Source organism: Streptopelia decaocto (genome assembly GCF_964273445.1).
Source record: "Streptopelia decaocto genome assembly, chromosome: 3".
Classification (NCBI taxonomy): Eukaryota; Metazoa; Chordata; class Aves; order Columbiformes; family Columbidae; genus Streptopelia; species Streptopelia decaocto.
Window position 1 is genome coordinate 64,857,513 of NC_138656.1, and position 24,261 is coordinate 64,881,773.

At 37.7% G+C, this 24,261-nt stretch overlaps 1 protein-coding gene across 2 annotated transcripts in view; it reads left to right on the forward strand.

Annotated features, from left to right (window-relative positions):
• The window catches only part of PTPRK (protein tyrosine phosphatase receptor type K), a 403,942-nt gene that overhangs the window by 347,864 nt on the left and 31,817 nt on the right, over positions 1-24,261 (forward strand). For both annotated transcript variants that reach the window (XM_082047252.1, XM_082047253.1), the window contains exon 14: positions 18,941-19,079. In XM_082047252.1, coding sequence (XP_081903378.1) covers positions 18,941-19,079 — 139 coding nt within the window. The remainder of the gene's footprint in view (positions 1-18,940; positions 19,080-24,261) is intronic.

Consider the following 24,261-nt stretch of genomic DNA (forward strand, 5'->3'; position numbering starts at 1 on the left):
GAAGCAGTATGCACTCAGATTGCTTCATGTACATTCTTGATTTTCAAAAGCAGGGAGCAAGAGAAGTCATTAAAAGGACTAGCATGTGTGCATATACAGGTATGTTCCACCAACAGAAGATGATGTTGATGCCTTAGCCTGTGTAAAAGCTCTGTCTCAGATTTTTACCTACACTTGCCCAGTACCTTCTAAATACTAATCAGAGGGAAGCAATTGGATGCTCTCATCAATTTATAGGCTTTCCATGCCCATTTGAAACCCAAGACTTTTAAAAGCTACAGATCATTACTAGGTTGGAGGCTACCCTGCCCATGGGACCAAGAATTTCTGCTGGTCTTTTGTTGGAAGCCTTTTGTTAGGTGACAATTGCTTTCTTCCTTTCACACCAGCTATTCATGTTGCTGGGTTTTATTTTCCCATCCACTCATAGTAAACTGATTCACCAGCTCAGCATTATAATGAATTTCTATTTGGTTAGGCAAAAGTTGGGTTGTCACGAGTAATCGAATTACTCCTCTAGAGACAGGATTTCCAAGTAAAGTGATGAGGTGAAGCGATTACAGCTGTAACCCTTACAAGCATAAAAAGATATGTTATGCTAATCCTTTGTGAATGGGTTGAATTGAAAGTGAGGGGAATAAAAAGAATGCTCTTGGAAAAAAAAAAAGGGGGTATGAAAGGACTACTGTGTCGTTTATTCCCTTTTCATTCATCCTCTGTTGCTATAGAGAAAAAAAAAAAAAAGGAGTGGTAAACTGGATTGCTTTACCTTTCAAGTCTGTTATTCAAATCATTTAATCTTAAACTGTCTGAAATACTGTGTAAGAAAATCAAGTGGGGAGCAGGGAGGAAAGAGGAAGGGTAGCTATAGCAAAAATAAAAGTGTGAGGAAGTGCCAGGAACTGTAGGTTGCTTTTTTAGGTTACTGTACCTCATATGACCTTATCTTACCTGATGTAAAAAAAGCAGAGTGAGAAGTGGGGGGGAAAAACACTTGAGTAAAGTATGACTTATGCAAAACAATATCCGCAAACACTTACAGCCCATGTGTAAGATCCTTGTTACCCGCAGTCTTGTTTATTTTCTGTTTCAGCTTTTTCAGCTATTGAGTAGGAGTGCTTTGTCTCAAGTTAATACCTGAAAAGACTTTTAAAGGTTCAGCTAGAAGGAGAGGTGGCCTGTGAATTACAATGTAGTAATTAATAGGTTTTGGTAATTGGAGAAGAAGAAATAACTTTTTGTTTTTAGACAACCAACCTAAACAACCTGAATATAAATGGCCAAGAGAATAAGTTGGGGATGGGGGGAGGGGGCTTGTTTTGTTTGGCTTGGTTTGTGTTCTAAGGTATCAAACGATTTTCATTGTTGCTCTTTTTTCCCCTTTCTGTATACTTTTGGGTGTGGAGAGATGGGGTGGTTGACCCTGATGAGCAAATAAGCACCCACCCAGCTGCTCACTCCCTCTGCCCACCAGCAGAATAGGCAAGAGAATCAGAAGAGCAAAAGTAAATAAACTTGTGCGTTGAAATAAAAATGGTTTAATAAGCATATACTATTTCCAATGAGAAGACTGGGGAAGGTTTAGGCAAAATTCCTTCCACTACGTCTGCCTGATTCAAATTTGGTGTTCTGAAATTTTTGTATTAATTAAATCCTCCATTAGCTCTAAATTTGGAAAAAAATACAAGTGGCCACAGGAGGATGAACTGTTAATTTTTCACTGTCAGGTGTCTGAAACTAACTGGAGTTTTAAGATCAGAGTCCTTGAAGGCAAAGGAGAAAAAATTTAATCTCCAGAGCTTCTACCTCATGCCTGCATTTCCTCAAAATTCCTTGAGTTCAACTTCCCTGGAAAATCTCTGTTTACTACTCTCTTATGGTTTTGTCCACATCCCTCTTGAAATTTTTAAGGTATTAGCCAAGATTTAAAGACTTATTTTAACCTTAGAAGTCATTTTCAAACCATTCCTGTTTATTTCATTGTGGCTGGAACAGACCAATGTGCAGAAGGAGCGCCTATCTGAAAAGGAAGGGATAACCCAGCTCTGAACCTAACTTGCCCTAATCTCAGCCGTAATCTTCCCTCATTCAATGTTGAAGACTATAATGAAATATAAGATGAACTCTTTCATTAATAGAGTATTTGATGGGCCAAATACGTGAGAAAGATCTTAGCAAAACACTGACCAGGAGTCTTTTCTACTTGTTGCCCACCTGCAGTAGCGGACGCATGGTGACAATGCTGTGGGAGGAGGATATTTGGTTTTAATGAATGAGTACCTGCTAGTATAAAAAGCTAATTCTTCTATGGCTACAGTATGAGGAAAATTTGGCTTCATCAAAAAAATAGAGTTTCAATTTGGCTGTTGCTGTCACTGGGTCTTCAGTCAGCAATTGTAATTAAAGTTTCTTAAATATTAATGGTACTTTTTACCCTTGCCAAAAGTCAGGATCAGTGTAAGATGGTTCAATGCAATGAAATTTGTTTTGAATTCAGGTTTGCTAAGTAAACATTGTTAAGTCAATGAGCTGAGTGAGATTGAAATTTAGTTAGTGTATTGCTATGCAGTAAAACGTTTCATGTATTTTACTGTTTCTTGAAAAAGGCTTTACAAGCTCTCAATGAACAGAGAGAAAATTGATATTATATAAAAAAGTCTTCTGGTGATGAAATTGATTTAAGAAATACCTGCAATATCTATGAATGTTTAATAAAGTATTTTTTGGTTAGTGGGCATAAATACATTTTGCTGTAAATGAATGAAAATAAGATTTTTTTGTACATGATTCTGCTAGGAGCTTAAAGCCAATACATCTAACAAATTGTTGAAAAATTTTGCAGTAGGTATTGCTTTTATGTAAACTGAAAGTTCTTAAATTGTCGTATTTATTCAGTACATTTGATGAAACAGAAGATGAAGAGACTTGAAATATGTCTTCTCTTTTAGTAGTTTGTATTAAGAATGGTAGGAGCACTCCTCTGTTTGTCCATACTGGCGTAGTCCCGCTGATTTCCAAGGACTGTCCACTATCAGATACATATGGCCTTGTTTGATTTCCCAGATCTCAAGAAAGTAGTGAAATGTGGAGAATAGCTGAAGCAAACTGGAACGTTTTGGATTTAAAAACCTGTTCATGCTTTTTAAAAAGCGCTTCTGTGTTTACAAAGCTAATAACAAAAATTTTTTAAAGATAAAATGGACTCTGATATTTGGTCCTTGCTTTGCTTATAGTTAGACCTAAGCTCATTTTGATTCATTCATTTGTTCAGTAAGGATTACTTTGAGAAATATTTCTTTTATACTTAGGAAAAATATACAGGCTTAAAAATCTTGTAAGTAGCATCAAGGGTAAAAGCAGTGCAATAGTTTGAGGCAGGACTTGTTTGATTCTGGGGGAGGAAGGAAGGTTAAATGACAAGATCTGGACTGACATTTTTCTGTTGAGGTAACACCACTTGGCTCTTTTCAGTCCCTTTTTAAATTTGTTTGATTTGTTTTTAAATGCAGTGTAAGAAAGAGAAAGGAATGTATTTGCTACAACTAAAGTTAAAGGCTTAATAGCAGTGACCCAAGGTAATTTGTATCATAAATAGGTTGATCATAAATCACTGTGTGCAGATCTGACACTGCATTTCAGTCGTGATTTGTAACACTATTTGCGTTCTTGTTCTGCCCACCTCACAAAAAGTCATACAATTTATGTGACGTTACATGGTAGTTCTATGTGGTGGCAGCACATGTAGTAACACCTGGAGTTCCCGTTGCTGACCAGCACAGGGGATGGCCTTGCTGGAGTACACAAAGCAATGTTTGTAACAGGTCTGGGATAGGAAGGAAGGCAGGCAGGCAGGCATGCACTTCTTTTGCTCACAGATATCCACATTTGGATCGTTTCATTGGCACAAATTACTAAGATTTGTGTAGCAAGGGAATACAACTCAAGTCCAATTTAAATTGACGTTTAGAACCAAAAATCATTTATTTCATCAGAAATAATTTCTTTTTATCACTAAAGAATTTTAAACATTTTCTGTATCAACCATTACACTTTCATTTTTTTTTTTATGCTTGCTTTCTTTCTTTTGCTGTTTTTCTGATAGTCCATTTCTTTTTCATCATATTTTCCTTGTTCTGCATATCTGTTTTCCAGACTCTCTTTTCATTTCTCATTTCCCTTGCCATGTCTCTGTATTTTCATTCTTCTTTCAGACCTGGGGCAGCTCCTTTAACCACAAGCTGTCTTTCTGCCGCTAAACCCCAAATACCCCCCTCTTTTGTCTCCACACTCTTTCTTACAGCAGGGTTTCTCCAGCCCTGGGGAGCCCCTGGGGAGATGTCCACAAGCAGATGAGGAGCACATTTCAGGGAGGAAAGCAGTTACATGCTATAGGCAGCAAGTTCTTTCACCCAGTATGTAGCCATGTTAATAGCAGCTTGAAAAGATGCTTTCTATCCCCTTTTCCAGTTAATGAAACCTCAGCTGATCAAGATGCTTTCTGGTAAGCAATGACTAACTCAGCTGATGGCTCTTCTCTGCTGGCTTTCTGCACTTCTTTGTGTTGAGAGGCAGGATCTGAAGAGCAGTCTTCATCTGTATAGGCAACCGGTGGCCACTGGGAATCTTTCAGCAAACAAGAGCATTATTTTTTTCCTTAAATACTCAGGGCCAGATGCTTAAAGCTACAGTCAACTTCTAAAGTGTGTAGGGACCAGCTCTGATTGAAATGTAGAGGGTTGTTTTTGAAATTGCGAGTCTTAGGAAAAAAATACTCAAACATAAATCTAAAGAAAATACTGAAACTGGAAGAAATATGAAGTTAAATCTGCATTCCCTGCATTTCAGAAAATTCTGCTTCACACATTTGTTTATTTATGAAAACAAGGCAATAGTGACTACTTAGAGCAATGACATGAATAGTCTCACTTGGTGTCTTCATGTATAAAAGTAGGAACCTTGGAATAATTCCCATTGGAAGAGACCTGTGGAGGTTGTCTGGTCCAACCCTTGTTCAGAGTAGGTTCAGCTTAATTGGATCTAACTTGGAAGCTAAATCAGGTTGCACAGGGCCTCGTCAAGCTGGGTTAAGAATGTCTCCAAGGATGGAGATTCCTCTCTAGACACTTGTCCCAGTGTTTGACCACTCTCATTGTGATTTTTTTTTTCTTTCATGCTCTCTACTTTGGATTTCCCTTGTTGCAAGTCACGTCTGTTGCCCCTAGTCCTTTTGCTGTGCATCTATCAGAGCAGAGTCTTGCTATGTCTTCTCTACATTCACCACCCATGAGTCAGCTGAAGGTGGCACCACAATCAGTTCCCTCCTTCCTTTACCCCTCCCCAAAACTGTCATTGTTCCATGCTGAACAAAGCCAGCTCCCTCAGCACTCTCTACAGCCATGTATGGCCTGAGACTCCCTACTGGCTCTCCGCTAGGCTGGATCCAGTATTGGTTCTTGTAGTGAGGAGCCCAGGTTGGGCACAGTGTTCTGGGTAGTTGCACACATGCTGTATAGACAGGCATGACCACAGCCTTCAACTTGCTGACTTCAGTCCTACTGCGAAAACCCAGTATTTGGTGGGCCTTCATCCCTGCAGTGGTGTACTGCTGACTCCTGTCCTCCTTGTCCACTTTGCCTTTTTCTGCAAAGCTGCTCTCTGACTCCAGGCTGCACTGTGGCACCATGTTACCATCCCAAATGTAGGGCTTTTCCCTGGAGAGTATCACATGTAGCTGAGTGGAAATGTGTCAGTCCTGGTACAAGTTTGGGAGCACAGGATCGAATTTTTATTTTTACCACTCACACTAAGTAAAACTTTGACCTGCATGTCCAAAATTGACAGGTTACTGGGTCCCTTCCTCTTTTTCAGTAGGTATGTTTACCCCTAAATGATCAGTGAGATAACAAAGACAGTTGACCTTTAATACTGTAGGTATTCTAAGGTTTGTATTTATTGCACGGTGAAAACAAGTTAGTGTTATATGTGATTTTTAGATCAAAACTATCTTTTTATTTCTTGCTTTTCCTTTTCGGCATTTTGTCCTGCTCAAAGAACTGTTAGATAATCATTTATCTTCTAAAGTGTTCTAGTAGTCAAAAATGTTTTTATATTTTTCTTATGAAGTGAAATGTAGTACCAAGTTGTTTAAAGTTTGGTTCAGAAACACATTATTCGTCTCCACTTTCCATTTCTTGAATGGTTGAGGTATTCAAACCTTTGGTTTGTATTTAATTTTACTTTTGGGTTATTCTGTATGTAGCGGACATCATCATACAGAATTGCACTGTGTTTTCATTTCATACTTACTAGTCATGTTGTTACACCACAGGCAGAGAAGATGAGGTCTTATTTGGACATATTGTCATTGCATTAATTAGCTAATATGTTTTCCCATGTGTACATTTCTTTTCAAACATTATTTAAAATATTACTACCTCGAGAAGTGCTCAAGCCATCTGAAAGTCTTCTCCTGTGTTGATGCTGTCTGAATATGTCAGGATGACTTCCTCTACCCGAGTCTGAAAATTTTGGCTACCTGTCCCTAAGGAAGCTGATGGATAACATTGCCTGGATTAAAATTGTATCAAGTCATTCCCTGAGTAAAGCCATTGTCATTTCCTTGAAGACAAGAAAGGCCGTTTTCACTGTGGATGGTCAGGAATACCCACTTGTAAATGGGAGCTCACACTATGTGTGTTTTAAATTGTAAGCCACATTTTGCCAAAGGGTCAATTTAAATGAGGTACCTACAGGTGTTTCTTAGCCTTTGTCTCTGAACACTAGAGCGCACTGTTTTCATATCAGTCCTTGTTTAATTCAACTATTTGCTCCTATTTTAAAATGCAAATCTGTTTTTGCTCGTTGTTAGGCAAAGCTCAGTGCCTCAGTATAGATATTTTTGCCACCTCATCTGCAAGAGTTCTTGGCACTTTCCCAGTTTAAGGTGATTTTCTCCTCCAAATCAGTCACATTTTAATCAGATCACAACTGACTGAAAACCCTAAAACCAGATTTAAAACATAAAGACCAGTACAGTAATCTTCTTTGCCAGCAATCCATTACATAAATCATAATACAATATTTGCATGTTATAGTTGGCTTCATTTATTTTGACTTCTGTGTGGATTTTAAGCTTTTGTTAGGTATATTCTTTTTTGCCTTTCATACAGTTGTATTTTCCTGGAGAATCTAGCTGGGAAAGCAACAGCCCAAGGCATATCCAATACAGAACAGCTAATTTCATCCTCTGGATAAAACAACTAAATGCTTCACTACCCACAAAACACACAGCCAAGGGGGCCACAAATCTACTTGCAAACTGATACCTTTTAGTTCTGCATACTGCACAACCCAGTACTATTTTTCCTACAGCCTGGCTGTCTTCTGTCAGAGTAAGCTTTATGCAATTAAAAACTGATTCATCTTCCCTTTTTATGAACCAGTGTAATACCAGGTATGAAAAGTTCATCTAACTTTAGTCATGGAGGCTCTTTATTACATCTGGTTCCCTCATAGCAGTTTTGTGTATTTACTTGAATAATGGAAATATCAAAAAGTCTCTTCTTTCTTTCAGAAGAGAGAAATTGATTAGACAGAAATTGATTAGGGTTTGAAGGCAGTGAGACTTCTATAGGAAAGTAAAAAAAATGTGTAACAGTGAAGTCAAAGGCTCAGAAACTGGCCATACACATTAACAGTCTTCTTTCTCATGGGAGTGTTTTGTCCTGTAGTCTGCAGGACTGCCACCTCTTCCTCCTGCTTGAAAGTTTCTTTGAAGTGTTAGTGATATAGGCTGATGCCACTATGGAAAGAGAGGAAATGACACAGTGCAAAAGGCTTTTAATGTCATTACAGGTCCTGATCTGAACTTGCAAGTCAACGGCAATCAACCTGCTGTGAACATCAATGTGCTCTTTTTCATACAGTTGTCTTTGCATTAGCTGCACGTTGTTGCAGTGCCATTACAGCTGTGTTTCTAGATGTTAAGCAAGCCTATAAATAGGCTCGTGACTTTTTGCACGGGTTTAAGGCTTAGGTAACATGTTTGTTTTACAAATGGTCGGTGTAGCGGAAGATGTCAAAGCTTTCAGGCAGCTAAAGGCTGTTGCCCTCATGTCACAGCTGGTAGACTGGTGTGGATAAGCACCGCTGCTTTGATGTTTCAGTGCAAAATCAGGTGGCCTAGCTTAAAGTGCTGACATAAAACCTTTCAGATCTATTTGGATAAGCAGATTTGGGAGCAACTGAGTAATTAGTGTAATGGCTGAGACAGTACGTGCAGCCCACTGTGATGTGCATCTGGGTTTGGAAGAGGATATTTGCCTGTCCCTCATGCTCCCAGACCTCCAGCTGCTTGGACACCTGTTAGTGCTGAGAAGTTCAGGAGAAGCTCAACAGTTTCGACCCATGTAACTTTCTGAGAGTGGATGTTCTTCGGATGGGAAGATTTTAAAGAGAATGAAAGTTCTCTGCCATGGGTATTGCACATCTGCATGTTTCCCAGCTCTTCCAGTGGACTCCTATAGACACTGAATCATGTCAGGGAGTATGGTATAGCTGAAGAAGTTGCAAAAAAATTCTGTAGATGGAAGAATAGAATTAATGTGAAAGAAAACATCTTTGATTGTTTTGGGGTACTTACATTTACTCTTTCACTTTATTTGAAAAAGTACCAAACTTTACAGGAAACAAAATACTGAGGGCTGGCAGTCATGACAGTAAGAATCTGGGATACTAATAACCAATGGGTGCTCTTAAAGATTAGTTTTAGCACTGTATAAACTTTAATCTATGTGGGTTTGGGAAAACTGAGACCTAACTTCAAAGGAAGAATTAACTATTTTTTTTCTTGGAGAGAGTTTTGTGTATTTTCTTACCTTTCGCCATTCTGAATAGCAAATAATAACCTATGGGTGCTATTAAAGACTAGTTTTAGCACTGTATAAACTTTAATCTGTGGGGGTTTGGTTTTTTTGAAAGGATGAAGGAAACACAGTTTCTCTTCCTCCTCTTTGCCTTTGTCTTGATTCCATCCTCAATGTTGTGAATACTGCATTTGAGCTAAGATAATTTTTAATCTTAGGAATTTCTGTATTTTGAACTAGTCTAAGTATAGTTTGGGTTGAGAGTTTGCAGTTTTGTGGTAAAGGAGAGTTAAGCTGTCCTTGCTTCCTCAGTATAATTGCACAGGTCTGCAATAACTCTGAAACTCCTACACTACCAGTAAATTCTCACTTACAATTTTATAGTTGCTTGAATTAGCAGAAGTTATGCACAGAATGTTATTTCCAATAAATATAGCAAAATTGAACTTCAGAGGTTTGAGAGTAATATTTTTCCCCATAAACCATGTTGTGTGCATATATAAATGATAACGATCATTACAGTGTGTTTTCTCTGCTAAACTTCTTAAATGTTACCTGGTGAAAAGGCACATAAAGATGGGGTATTTTGTATATTTCTTACCAAACATTGCTTGTATGTAATTTTCTTTTCAGGTTTAATTCTGAGCTAACAAGCCATATAGGAGTCATTGTCAAAACCAGATTAATTTCTTAATGCAGCGTTTTCCACAATTGAAATTTTGTAGCTAGCATCAAGTAAAAATTTATTTTTAAAAACACCTGTTTCTGAAAGCAGACTGTTTGTTAACACTCAGACTTGAAAGGTGATTAATTTGTAATGTGGTCAAGCATTAACTAAAACCAAACAAACAAAAAACCAAACCAAACAAACACCAAACTTCATAAATGTTTTCATTACCAAAAGGCTGGCTGCCTTTATATGTTCTCATGAAAAAAATACTACAACAGGTCTAACAACACACATGTTGTGGTCCAGAAGTAGTCACGGTAACCTTAAGAAATCACAGTATCACAGTATGTTTGGGATTGGAAGGGACCTCAAAAGATCATCTAGTCCAATCCCCCTGCTGGAGCAGGAACGCCTAGGTGAGGTCGCACAGGAGCATGTCCAGGCGGGTTTTGAATGTCTCCAGCGAAGGAGACTCCACAACCCCCATGGGCAGCCTGTTCCAGTGCTCTGTCACCCTCACTGAGAAGAAGTTTCTTCTCAAATTTAAGTGGAACCTCTTGTGTTCCAGCTTGATCCCATTACCCCTTGTCCTATCATTGTTTGCCACCGAGAAGAGCCTGGCTCCGTCCTCGTGGCAGTCACCCTTTATATATTGGTAATATGGTAGTAGTCCATCCAGCAAGTTATCATTAAATGGTTATGATCAGATGAATTCGAGGTCTGTTCATACTCATGCAATGAAAAAAATGGGTTTGAGTCTTTAGAACTTTACTTCCATATTGGCTGTTGAAAGAACTGCATCAAGTGGCTCAAGAAAGTCTCATTCTAAAAAGTGATTTTTTCCAAGACACAGAAAATTAACTAGATTTCAAAATAAAATTTCATTAGATATTTTCTTAATTTCTCCAACATTTCAAAAATGCAGCTATTACAGGATGAGACCTGGTATTTTGAAGCGAACACTTAGTATTGTCCACAATTTGTATTTTAGGAGATCCTGTAGCTTTCCAAAACCTGAGTTCTGGCACAGAGTAGGATTTTTTTCTGGGCAAGGCTCTAGCCTCTGCACTGTGAGTGACAATTTTTAAATAATAACCTAAGAGGGAACTTCAAAGATGGAAAAACCCACATATCTGTGAGCTATATTTCCACTAAGCAAACCCAGGAACATTGTTTGTTCTATACATTTTGGAGTTGACAGTTCCAAAGACAAGTTCAGTTCTGCCTGGACTTAGTGATGTGCTGCAGCCAGGAGTTATCTCCTCTCTCTTGGGCAGAGCTGCAGCAATAGAGGGAGAGGCTCCGTTCCTCCACCCTGGGAGGGTGCAAACTGGAACACAAGAGGTTCCATTTAAATATGAGAAGAAACTTCTTCACAGTGAGGGTACCAGAACACTGGAACAGGCTGCCCAGGGGGTCATGGAGTCTCCTTCTCTGGAGACATTCAAAACCCGCCTGGACGCCTTTCTGTGTAACCTCATCTAGGTGTTCCTGCTCCGGCGGGGGGATTGGACTAGATGATCTTTTGAGGTCCCTTCCAATCCCTAATATTCTGTGATTCTGTGAGTTTGTTCTTTGCTTGTGGATCTGCCATTGCAGAAGCCTTAGCTCACATTTTTATCCTATGTCCTGTCTCAGTTAAAATAACTGAACTAGAAGCTGAAAATGTAACTTCAGCTTACACCCCTGTGTACCATGCCTTGTCCCAGTTACCATTTGCATTCACCCAGAGCTTTTTGTGTCCTGGGGACACAGTTGTGTCATTGAACCAGCTCATTTAAAGCTAGATTAGTTATGTCTACATAAACAACTGTCTCCTGCATTAGAAACTTGGGAATCAAAAGCCTTACAACCTGTAGAAAATAAAATGCACTGAACATCTTTCATTCCCTATAACCTAATCCTATCCTTGCAGTGTTTCAGAAGATAATGAAGTGTCTACAAAGCACCTGCACAAGTAGTGCATCTTAGTAGCAGGTGTAGTAGAAGTGCATTGAAGGCTTTTTCAATGTGACCTGCAGACAGCAGGGCCCAGTGTTGCTAGAACATTGTCTCCTCAGCATTGTTCCTGCTTTGGCTCTGTTCATCTGCACATGTCTGAGATTTGAGAGTTAGTGAGGCAAATGGATTCAGCATTTTTTTTTTCATGTGATACTTCTGAATCTTTTAAGGTAAACTCGTTCATAATTGGTTATAAACTCATGGACAATATTGTTTTCAAAGTAGTCATTGTGAATTTAAATTGTTTCTCAGTGGAACATTGCAAGAGTAAGTCCTCATTAATTTTGGTACAGTCCCTGGTAGCAGAAGACACTTGGTTCACCCGATTGTGTTTTCTTTGTAGTTTCCTACCAAAGTAGTACCAGTCAATGGAATGCTTTGAAAGAGCTGGAGAGTAGAAAAGATGGGATTGATTCTTTTTTTAATTATATATCACTTATCAAAGCCCTATATATCTACACTTGCGAGGGCTTAATGATACCTGTAAGGAACTGGTCCTATATATTAATATATATATATTTATATAAAATATTTATATAAAATGTATATAGTATACATTCTCATATGGCACGATATGCTGTGCTAGTTCGCTTAATTAATTAAGAATGTATATAAATTTTTATAATGTGCATGTTCATCGTTTTTAAAACAACCTTTTAAAAAACATAGCATAAGCTCAAGCTATTTTTCTGAATTATCTGGAAGCAGGATGTGTAAGCAGGGAGTCACTTGTTTACCTGGTACCATATTTATGTGTAGAGCCACCTGTGTGACTTTCTGTACCTCTACAGCATCTTATGCCATCTCAAATCTGACTAGAGGTTAGCTTGAAACTGTATTTATTTCATTTTTGTGTGTAAGCCATCCTTTGAGAGGGATCAAAAAGTTCTTTCAGATGGAGCTGTAGGGGCCTGTGAAACAGTCTCTCTATCCATTTCTGTAGCAATGACCTTTTATGTAGAGAACAGTGGTATGAAATTTTTTTGTATGAGGGCTCAACTTTTAATATCACAAAGCTTTGGGGCAGTGAGGACCCCCTCTGTTAGGCAGAGCTGGTAGCATCTGTGGTGCCTCCCCCTCTCCCCCAGCAAGGGACACAAGTAGGCATAGAGACGGGCACAGTACGTCGCAGCACAAAGTGAGGCAGCAGATTTTATCTAAGCATCACCTCACTACCCTCCTCTTCCTGGACAGGTGCAGAGGAGAGGCAGGTGGGGCCAGGCATCCCCCTTTTCACCAGCAGAGCCTGTTAAACTCTTTTCCTTGGGGCAGCCATGGACCCTGGTTACCATGGTGACAGGGATGAACCTGACACTTCAAAGCACAGCTCGGGGAATCACATTTTCAGTTCATAATCAAATACAATTTTTCTTTTTAATAATGCTACCCTACAAAGCTGTAATTTAGAGTCCTGGAAGTAACTGCTTAGATGTACCCAAACCCTATTGAATTTCTGGCGTGTCTTCATCTCCCAGAAGCTGCACTCCAAGAGAGAAGCTCTTTGGAGGCCATAGAGAAGGGAGCGTTGTGGGGGGATTCCTTTCCCAGCAAACTTGTCTCCAGCTTTCAACCTGAAAAAGAAAAATCTCAGAGAGGCCAGCAGTGTACCAAACTGACTCACATGAGGAAATCTGTAAGACCTCGTGAATTGTGTGCATAGTTTGCTGGATCACGTTGGACATCCCATCTCCACCATCTCTGCAAAAGCACATACAAGTGTGTTCATCAAATAATCAGCCAAGACTTTTTTTTTTTTTTTAATATAATTGAGCTAAAAGGGGTTACAGATCCGCTCTCTCTGAACTTGAATTTATTAATTAACTTTCAGACTTCTAAAAATTTCTTTAATTGCACAATGATTATCATTCTAGCAAAGCAGTAACAAAACAAAACTGATGGAGATACAATGGTCTTTCAGGCAGATCGTTAAAACACAGGGCAGCGCAGTCTAAAAGAAAATACTAAGCAGAGAATCTTGCTTGGTTTCTCAAAGAGCCCTTTTCTCAGGTGGTAGACTGACTGGCTGGAACACCAGTTTCATTTGATGTTATCCTGATGTTACCTTGTTGAACTCATTCAGATGTCATTCCTGTTTTTAATTAAAAGTTTTTGAATGCCATGTAACAAAGGTACAGAACAGATTATCTTGAGCAGAGCTATTTTGAATATCAAGCTATGCAGCAGTTACACCAGTTTGTGAGAATTCAAAGATCTGCCACAGCCAGAAATTAACATTCAAAGAAAATGCAGTGTAATAAAATAGCAGCTTTAATCATGCATAAAACAGAGTTTCTTCTCTCACTCACACAAAGGAAACCTAGCATAAAATGCTGTGAATGTTAAGAAAGTCAAATGGTATGGTGAGAAGGTTACATATAAAATCCTGTTCAAAACCTCTGATTTAAAAGCTGTCTTTTGGAAGGCTGGCTGTTCTCTAAGTTGTACCACACAAACGGCCCTGCAAAATCCTACCAGAATTTTTTGCTTGAATAATTTTGTTTGGATGAGCAAGTGGAATATCATTATTTTGGTTCCAACATCATCTCCTTAGGAAGGTATAGGTGAATAGATTTTGTGCTGAGTCTCATAAATTCTCTGACAATTTTGCAAGGCTGTGTGTAAATTCTGAACCTCAGAAGGAAGGAGAAGACAGTAAAGCAATATATGCCGTGACTGGACTCCTTATACCATGATATACTTTAAGAATTACGTATGAATATTAGGAAAACACTCAGTTTTACATATGAGTGTTAGATTTTTTATGTATATTTAATTAAAAACACTATAAAAATTTAGAGGAATTAGGTATATCAGCAAATTATGAGAATAAGATGGACTTGACCTCACTAACTGTTCAGAATTTGCTGTCCCTGAGAGTGTTAGCAATCCTAGTCTAATTTAGTGCTGTTCACAGTTGAACTTCATGCTATTTATCATGGAAGTCAACTGATTGAATATTGTGCTTAAGTATTCATGAAAACAATGAAAATTACTTCTTATGTGGTGACTGTTATTGGCAATGTGCAGAGACAGAATCATAGATCGAGTTATTTTATGTACTTTGTGAATGGGACTGTGATTGCTGCTACTTTTCTGAGTAGAAGAAAAGTAAGTGGATAAGTTGCAAAATCCAGTGTTCTCGCCCTGGTCTAGCTCATAAATGTTCTGTGCAGGTAATTATTCTTATAGGGGCAAAAACTGTAGTTAACTCCCTGTTTGAGACAAGAAACTCTTCTTGAAAATTTTATGCAAGATGACTTCGCACTAGTTGAAAACTGTAGGATTATCTCTTCTTAGACTTAGAGGGTCAAATTGTGAAAAAAATGTAGTAATATGCAAGGATATTGTAAAAATTGACACTTAATTGAAGGTCTGTTAGAGTAAGACTGTCCAAAGGAATTAAGAGCCAATAGGGAGTCCATTTTCATATATTCATAATTCTGTTACAATGCAAGTTTCAAGATCTGCCTTTCAAGATGTAAGAAAGGAATATTAGGAATTAGTAAAACACGTACTTTTATAACTTAAATAATTTTAGATCATTTTTACCTTGTCTAGAAATATACAGAGTTAACTCCAATTATCAAAATAATACCAATTTTAACTACTCTGTCTCTCCCTTTAAAAAGAAAGATATCGTGGGGGACCTTGTCAAAGTCTTATGGTAGTCAAGATAGATGACATCAGTAGGTTTTCCTCTGTCCACTGATGTAGTCACTCCATCACAGAAGGCCACTAGATTAGTTAGGCGAGATTTGCCCTTAGTGAAGCATGGTTAGTTGAGTTTCTTTGTTTGGCAAGCCAGCAGTTCAGCCTATAGAAGAGTGACTTCAGAGAAACAAAAGTCCTGACAGTCTTGTAGTCCAGAGAACAGACAGAGCAAATTCTCAGAGTAAGCAGAATTCCTCTTGCTGCTGTAGTCCTTGTGTAATCAGCAACCAGGAGATGCTGACTTATACAGATAAGTTTAACATGCAGGCACAAGGTTTCTGGTTTTGTCCTTTGGCTGTGTATGTGTAAGCTCACACATGCTTTTTACAACACAGTTTAAACTATCAAAATTAAAACATAGTAATGTGAAATACTTTCAAATTCATAAGTTTCATTAAATGATTCAATGCTACATTCAATGGCTTCCTCAAAATAATATACTTCATTGCATACAATGCACATACACATGAATAATAGATTACAGCATGATTTATATCTATAATTGTTTTCATATAGTCCCCAAATGTAACATTTAATCTAGAGAATGCATATATTATCTGTTGCTGAAAACATTCATATAATAATCCTGGCTTCATTTAAGTCAAAAGCAATTTTTCTGTTGATACTGGGGAGAGAGGTATTGTTTTGATCATAGATTGAATAGAGGAGTCTCAAGCACTGGTTATACACTTGCTTATTCTATGACTATTCAATATAATTTTTCGCCACTAATTTAGGATGCTGTGGTACATTTCCAGTGGGCACCAGCTTTATCTCATAAGCAGCATTAAAGCTCATGGAATGAGTCTCTTACTTCAGACCGCTTAGTGTAAGGAAGCCAGAATAAATGGACAAGCAGATTATATCCTCCTGGTTTTCCACTGTTCTGAAAACTGAGACAGAGAGCTGCATTTTGAACAGTTACTGATGATCCAAACTCAATCATTTCTTACAGAATATATAATAAAACACCAGTGCTTAAGTTAGGCAAATAAGTAAACTCCTGCAGTAGCCTTTCCTTCAAATTTTCTAAGAACTGTATAGCTGTTTCTCTAAGGTAACTTTTCTGAATGAAATAATATTGTGAGTAGCCAAGCAATAATTTTAAATATGACTCTGGGAAGCACCTATATTGCAGCTTGCTCTATCAAGCAATAAGGGTCATATCTTTCTCCAGGGAAGTGTGAGACAGGTCTCTCATTCTTTCCCCTCTGCTCTTTCATCTTTCACTAATACTTCTGTGAAAATACCACCGTCCTGATCAAGGCTCAAAGCCTGTATTTTGGGATGTATTTTGAGCCTTCACCTTTTCAGATGCATCTTCAGGTCACATCCAATCCTTGTGATTCATATTTTGAAATTTCTCGAAGACCTGGCCTTAAATCTCAATCCACACACCTAAATCTCTTGTTCATGCGTTATTTTGCCTTTGCCAGGTCAGAGCTATGCAGCTGCACTCATGTTGTCCTCATGGTGATTCCAGACACAGTAACTATTCCACTCTTGAGTGTTCCCCTATCTACCCTTCCCTGATCTTGCTGTTTTTCAATACCCCAAGGAGCAAACAGGAGGTTTTTTCACACTGGCATGTAAAGCCATTTATATTTTAGCCTGGAGTGGTCTTTTGACCCTAGAGATTGGCATTTTGGCTCTACTGCTCATCAAATGTTCATTTCTGTTCATCACATCCAGCCCAGCTAATAGTAGACTGAGAGCTGATTCATTTTTGGCATTGAAAATCTTGAATACCTTCTCCTTCCAGTTTAACCTCAAAAGTCATCCCCTTGTTTTCTTTGTTAGACAGCATCATATGTGTCTGTGGCATTCTAACTTGTGTGTATGTGTTGTGCATACACAGCTGCGCATAAACACACCACTTAGCTGACCCCGACTCTTGCCCCTAGACACCTCAACAACACTCATAATGTGAACAAAATATGTAGTATTGAGTCCACCCTGGTTATGTATGCAAATGTGCACACAGGCATGTATTTACACAAAGGAGGAAGCATTTAGTATTTCTCAACAGACAGAGTTCAAGCTGTAGGGGAGAGACATGATTATGATGATGAAGTCTTATGATGATGATTAAGTTTTATGATTAAAGCACTGCCAGATCTCTCGTTGTCTGCCTAGCTCTCACATGGGTAGAAGAGAGCACATTCCTAACTCAGAAGGTTGTTCGAGGGTAAGTCGTTAGTAAGTGGCTCAGATAATGCTGAGATGGACATTACAAAAACAAGTAAGAAAGTGTGATTTAAAACATCAGCATGATCCTTCCCTCAAAAAATGATAACGGTTCCTGCACCTGGAACCTGAATAGAAACAGTCTGGGTAACCTGGTTAAAACCAGAAAGTATTAGATACCAGTTATCCCTGGTACTGACTACACTGGCTTTCTGAAAGGCCCATGGAGCAGATTTTTGGGGGAGCAGTAGTCTTTCTCTGGTGTGGCTTCACCTCAGTTTTTGTTCAGGTTGTTCTGGTGGTCTGTTGAGAAGCCTCCTAGTTTCAGCATTAAAGGACATTTTCTGTGTAGCGACATAGGCATCATGCTACCAACTGCTTGTAATTACTCCACGTGCAGCTGCAGTGAGAGGGAAGAGGTAAAGTGGCATCTGCTGCATGCTGGGTGGAGAGTGAGGGAAGAAGGGTTGGAGAGAGAAGAAGGGTTAGAGACAGAGAAAGCAAGCAACTACACGTACCCCTCCGCGCCTGTGTGCACAGCCTTAGAAAGTAAGAAGTAGAGAACTGAAGAGCTGTTTCCTATTTTACAGATAAACACCTCGTGGGATTTTACCCCTAGCTGAAAGCTATTTATATTTTTTGATATTTTTGCCAGGCTGAAAAATCTCATGTTCCTGATCCTTTGTACACCAGGCTGTGATGCAAAGAGGTGCAGACTGAATGGCTGCATACTTTCATATATATTCTGTTTTCCTCTCTGCTGTAACCTGTGGCCTCAGCCCACTCAGCTGTGTTACAGAGTGGTTTCATCTGTGTAGAGCAGCGATATATTTTTTTTCAGGGCCTATAAACAGAAATAAAACTACTGCTGACTTTAGGTTTGGCTTTATGGATGGCCTTATTTGGAGAATAAAAAAATCCCGGTAGAATGCAGATCTCAGGCTAGATGCTGTAAGGTAAATGAATACACAAAGGTGGACTGAAACTGGGTGAAGGAGAGAAGGCCTAGAGTTCAGGGTGTTGGCTGCAGCTTGGAAAACAGTTTAATTTACTGTTTGTGAGTCAACACAATCTCACTAGTCAGTGTTAAATATTCCATATTTAATATCTGAAAAAATAACATTAAATGAAGTAATGATGATTTAGTTGATAGGTTGTCTCTGTCTTCTGCTTTGTATTACAGTGACTTGTTTGGAAGTCCAGAAGCATATACATTTTCATATACAGGAAATTTTATATATACATATATATATATATATACACACATATATACACACAACTGTATACACACCTATATGGTCACATACTTGGTGTTGCAAATATACAGCATATAGATTGAAATCTATAGTGTGTCTATATGATATTTCTAGACATATAAACACTTGGAACGTATCTATATTCTGGCTACTGTATTAAAACACACACATATTTGGGAATTATCACCAATGATGGTTTTCTTGTCTCTAGCACTTACATGTTTAAGCAACTTGTTTTTTCATTCATTTAGCAGCAGCAACAGAAGAACCTGAGGTGATTCCAGATCCGGCTAAACAAACAGATCGAGTGGTGAAAATAGCAGGAATAAGTGCTGGAATTCTAGTATTCATCCTACTTCTCCTTGTTGTCATATTGATTGTCAAAAAAAGGTAAGGAAATTATCTGTGCTGATCCCTCTTTCCTCCATATAAAACAATAACTAAATGAATATTTTTTTAACAGGTCTTTAAAAAAAAATAAAAAGTTAGAGGACCAGTAGCTCACATCAGTTTTTAGATCAGATCTATGTGTTTTCTCTTGTTTTTGCTGTGATTCTTCTGATGGAATTAGAGAAGATTTCTTTATATTTATATTTATATTTTTTCAGACTTATTTATTTCCAAGTAGATTTAAATAGCAGTGGAAGGACTGTACAGAATATTAAAACGGGTGTAAAAGAAATTCATGGAGCCTTTTTTTTTTTTAATATAAGCAAAGAAAAATATAGTAACTTACTGCACTTTTCATGTTGTAATCACCTAATGAATTTGATTTTCTATATGCAGCTTTAATGAGTTATTTGTATCTGTATGTTATCCAACTTGCAAAATAATGTAATTTTATACCTCTATTTATGCTCTTGTAAACCTGGAGTTTTTTTCTTAAAAGTCATACCACATCACTGTAAAATTATCTAGTGAGTCTTTAGTGCATGAAATTGTTTAAAAGTGTATTAATTTGAATGAATTTTAATTTTTTTCAGTGCTTTCTTAGGCAGTAAGCAATATCGCCATCTTCTGGCATAGTGCAATGCTAACTCCGCAGCTAAATGCTCCTACCCCTAGTAAATCATGCTACCCTATTGCTTGCTCAGTTTGAAGTCTTGACTTCCCAGTAGTTGCAACTCTTTCAGCCTGGTGTAAAAGTTCATAACGTGGCTCTATAAATCCATAGTTACAGCATCGAACCCAATTCCTCCCTTTCTGTGTTGTCCCACCCTGGGCGGGTCCCCTTTGCAGGGCACAAGCTGGTTTCCCTTGGGTAGAATGAGACCTTTGTGTTCTGGTGCTGTGTGCATTGCATTCCCTCACCTTTTGCAGCAGTCTTAAAGAAATCTGTAAATGTTGCCAATGTTCATCTGAAATACAGCTTGCTATTATTTTTAAAGATTAAGAGAAAAAAAAAATATTGTACCTGAGATCATTCTGTATGTTATAATTACTGGTTTGCATTAGATTTTTTTAATTTATTGCCTCTTTACAATTATCCCTGGAGATATATAACTTGGAGAAGAAACGTCTGCATTAGAAACATTAGGTATGCTTATAGTGTTCTGTGTTAGTTAGCTACATATGTGATTTTCCCCAAAAGTGCTTTTACTTTTCTCTGTTGTTTACCTCTGTGGTCGAGAATTAACACATATGCAAAAGGTCCAGCTCATCATATGCAAAAAAGACATACAGTCAGCCAATTTTCTTTATTTACACAACTTCTGAAAAACAAACAAAAAAATTTGGTTTTCAGCTTTCAGGAAGAAATCTCTATTTTATAGCTTTATTGCAAAGTATGTGCTGAGGAGTCTCATCTCCTCTGTGCATGTTGCAGTGGTCCCCTTATGTTTAACAGAAGACTCTGTGTGTGCACATGTGTGTGTGTGAGAGAGAGAGAGAGACTGTCTGCCACTACAGAATGTCAGTCACTTCCAAATGGGATTAACTAGTTTTGCAGGTAACAAAAAAAAGTTCGATGTGTTTGTTTTTCCTGTCCTTTTTACCTCTTGCATTCAGAGTCCTTTTAGACTTTCAGTGTTGAATTGTTTGATGAAAGTTGATTTTCTCCATGAAATTGTATTTTTAAATTTCCCTTCCCCCTTCCTTCCTCTGAAGCTGCAAAGGCAGTGCCCTCTTAGGAATGATACTTGATCATCATGCTAACACACATAACATTTCTAAACTCTGTAGTATTTTGTATTCAAAATATGTGAGAAATTAACCTGCTTAATGAATCTTTAATGTTTGGCAATTATTCATCATGATAGTTTAATTGGTTGTCTATCGTGTATGTTATAGGTGTGCCATGCCAACCCCTCCCAAGGAAAAGTGGGCAGGTTTTTTTTCTTTAATACCAGCTTTAGTTAAGGTCTCTTACCAAGCAGCTAAAACCTTTGTAAACCTGAGTTAATTCAGTTCATCTAGTGAATCAGGGCAATTAATACAATGAAGCCAAGTACAGCTATAAAAACCCTGACACATTCACACGCACATAAACACAGTACACTTAGTTGTGGTGGGACTGAAAACCGATCCGTTTGCATCATCTTCTGTAGTGTACATATTCGGTGATCCATTATGTAGTATCCCTTTTGGTACCTGAACTGACCACAGCTTATTATACAGAAAAGTTGATAAAACAATGGTTTCTGCATTTTCATTGGTTAATCAAGTCGTATACACAGCCATCGCTATCTCAATCTGATTAAATGCAGCATTACATTTTATTGAAAAATGGAGTACTAAACAGTTTTGTTCACGAGCTTGAGATGTTTTAGGCTTCGCCTGACCATTTTATACAAATTGGTTTGAAGTTTTCCCGAATGAAGCTCTTAACAGCTCTTACGGAGTTCTGTCAGAGTAATCAAACCAACTAAGAAAAGGGATACTGCATCTTTAACAAGCAATGCCATTTTTATTTTCATTGTTGGACTGTTTCCAAATGTCGTTCATCTCCTTCCATTTGTTTACCTTCCATATATTTAATGCTTAGCATGACTACATCAGCATTTCCAATTGTAACATTTTAAAATAGAAAACATATGTTTGCATTCAGGAAATGTGTGGTATATATGTCAGTACACAAACATCTGTTGTAAACATGCATTCTTTAAAAGGTGTGTACTCATATAGCTACATATAGTACGCATACAAACATATACGTATACATCTGTGTACCAATAAAGATGTTAAAATGAATGACATGAAATTTGTTTTCTGATTAAATGTATTTATTAATGCAATCTTTAGTTTTTTGTAACTGAAAAGTAAAAAGCATATTTACTGCACAAGATTTGTACACAGCTGTTCATTTGTCGTGACATCTAGGCGGTAATCATTATATTATGCTGAACTGCATGTTGAAAATACACAATCCATTTAATTTTCAAATTTTTTGGCAATAAATGAAATCTCAGCATGTAATTTTCTCAAGCGATCTTTCTAAAAATCAAATCATTTTTATATGCTAGTGTATTTTTTTTTAATTGCATGGCAAAGTAAGGCTAATTTGTGCATGAGCAAGTTGAAATGCTAACCAAAGAAACATGAATTTTTCAATTTTTTTTTAAACGCACATTTCTCTGCTTTATTGAATGTGACACAGTCACGCTTTTCATTCACCATTGCTTCTCTTTTTCCACTGTCTGTGATTTGCTTGCCAGGAGGAGCTACTATTCTTACTCCTACTATCTGTAAGTAGAATATGGGTGACTTACTATTTTACATGTTTTAAAGGTGCAGTATCCCTTTTTAAAAAAAGAAAAACAGTCTACAATTTTCCTAAAGCTTTATTGGTAGTTACCTTCCTTTGTTCTCAGGCTTGAAAAATTGCTTTTATCATTGTTCCTGTTACTCTTACCCTGTTTTTTTTTTTTTTTAAAGGGATATTGTATTTCTAACTGTATATTGAGACTTTTGCTTTTTGCTACAGCTTTTTTTTTCCATAGCTATCATTTTAATTTATTGTAATCATAATTTAATTTGCATTATGATTCACAGCAACACATCACACTATGGAAAAAACCTCTTTTCCTAGCTAGAGAATTGTGCTTGTAAATCACAAATTGTTCTTTCTTAGCATATCAGTTACCAGGAGGGATCCTGTGCACCACTTTTCCTACGCAGATCATAGGCAGATGCCAGACCTTTATAAACTGGTCTCTGCCCTGCCAATGGCAGAGCAACACGTCTGTGATACCAACCTTTCTTTCTTGTTTTATTTTTTTTTTTAAACAGAAATATTTTTTGTGAAGTGGATCTTACTTTATGACATTGGCTGCACAAAGTTTTGCTTCATTGAAGCAAAATAAACTTTTTCTATACATGTTGACCAAAGGAGATATTGTGAAGGCTGGCAGCACTTTCGGCTGTGATTGAGCAAAGTGGTTACATTCTTAATTTTAAATAAATGCATAAAGCCCTTGACTTCAGAGGGGATCTAAGAATGCTCTCAAGTGCTTTGATGACCCAGTGGTGTCTGATAATACTCTTCCACATTTATAAGCAGATTAGTTTACTTCTTTAAACAAACTTAAAAATTTAAAAAAAAAAAAAAAGCTAAGCTGGTTTAGCTAACTGCTGTTCTCCAGTTTATTGTGACAAATTATAATTTCCTTGTTAAATAACAATTGCTTCAGCTCGAGGTAATTAACTGCACAGTTTCATCCTATGATGGAGCACTTTTCCCCTCCAGCTCCCACTGAAACCCCCACCTGCACAGGTTCACCCAACTGGATCCTTTAGGAGATAATGAGAATCATTTACACTTTCTGTCAGCCTCAAGTACTTTAACCTAACGATTTGGTTAACTGTCATGAAGCATAGATTGTATGTGCCTTTAGCTGAGTGAAGGAAGGGAGAAAAGGAAAGGAAAAAGAAATCAAACCCAGAGGGAGCCAGGAGCTGTTGAACAATACACCTGTCCTCCCATTTCCCAGCAGCTTTGGGTTGCAGCGCTACAACACAATAGGCCTTTTTAGGAGTTGAAGCAGAACATAAGAATTAGAAAGCAGCTACTGTAATAAGCTAATAACTTGAAAGCCTTAATAGCTGTTGATTTATTTAGCATTGCTAGCAAGTTTTGTTACAAAGTGATTCTTCAAAAGAAGGCTTAATATAGCCGAGAGATGAGATGTAATAATCTTTTTGTGCCGTTTCTGAGGTGGCATTAGAAAAAGGAGATCTTCAGTGTATAGAGACTATCTGAAAGGCTTTGAAACTTAAAAAAAGCAGTCTGAACTAGAAATGCCAGTTCTGTATAAGCTTTGATAGTATTGGGAACCAGTTATAAAGCTCAAGCAGTTTTACTTCTGGAAGTTCTGATGGTCTTCATTTGTTCAACTGGAGTATCATTTAAACCACCTTTTCTTAAGGAATGTGTGGAGTAAATGTATAAAATAAAGCATTTTAAGGGAGATATCCAACTGTCACTGTTTTTTCAGTTGTCACTGAACAACTGATACACAGAGAACACTTGTGTACATCACAAGGGTTTGATGAAAAAATTATAGGTTTAGAGACCACCCTTGGGATTTTTGTAGCAAGAGCGTTATTGAGTAGCAGTTTTTCAACTAGTCTGTTT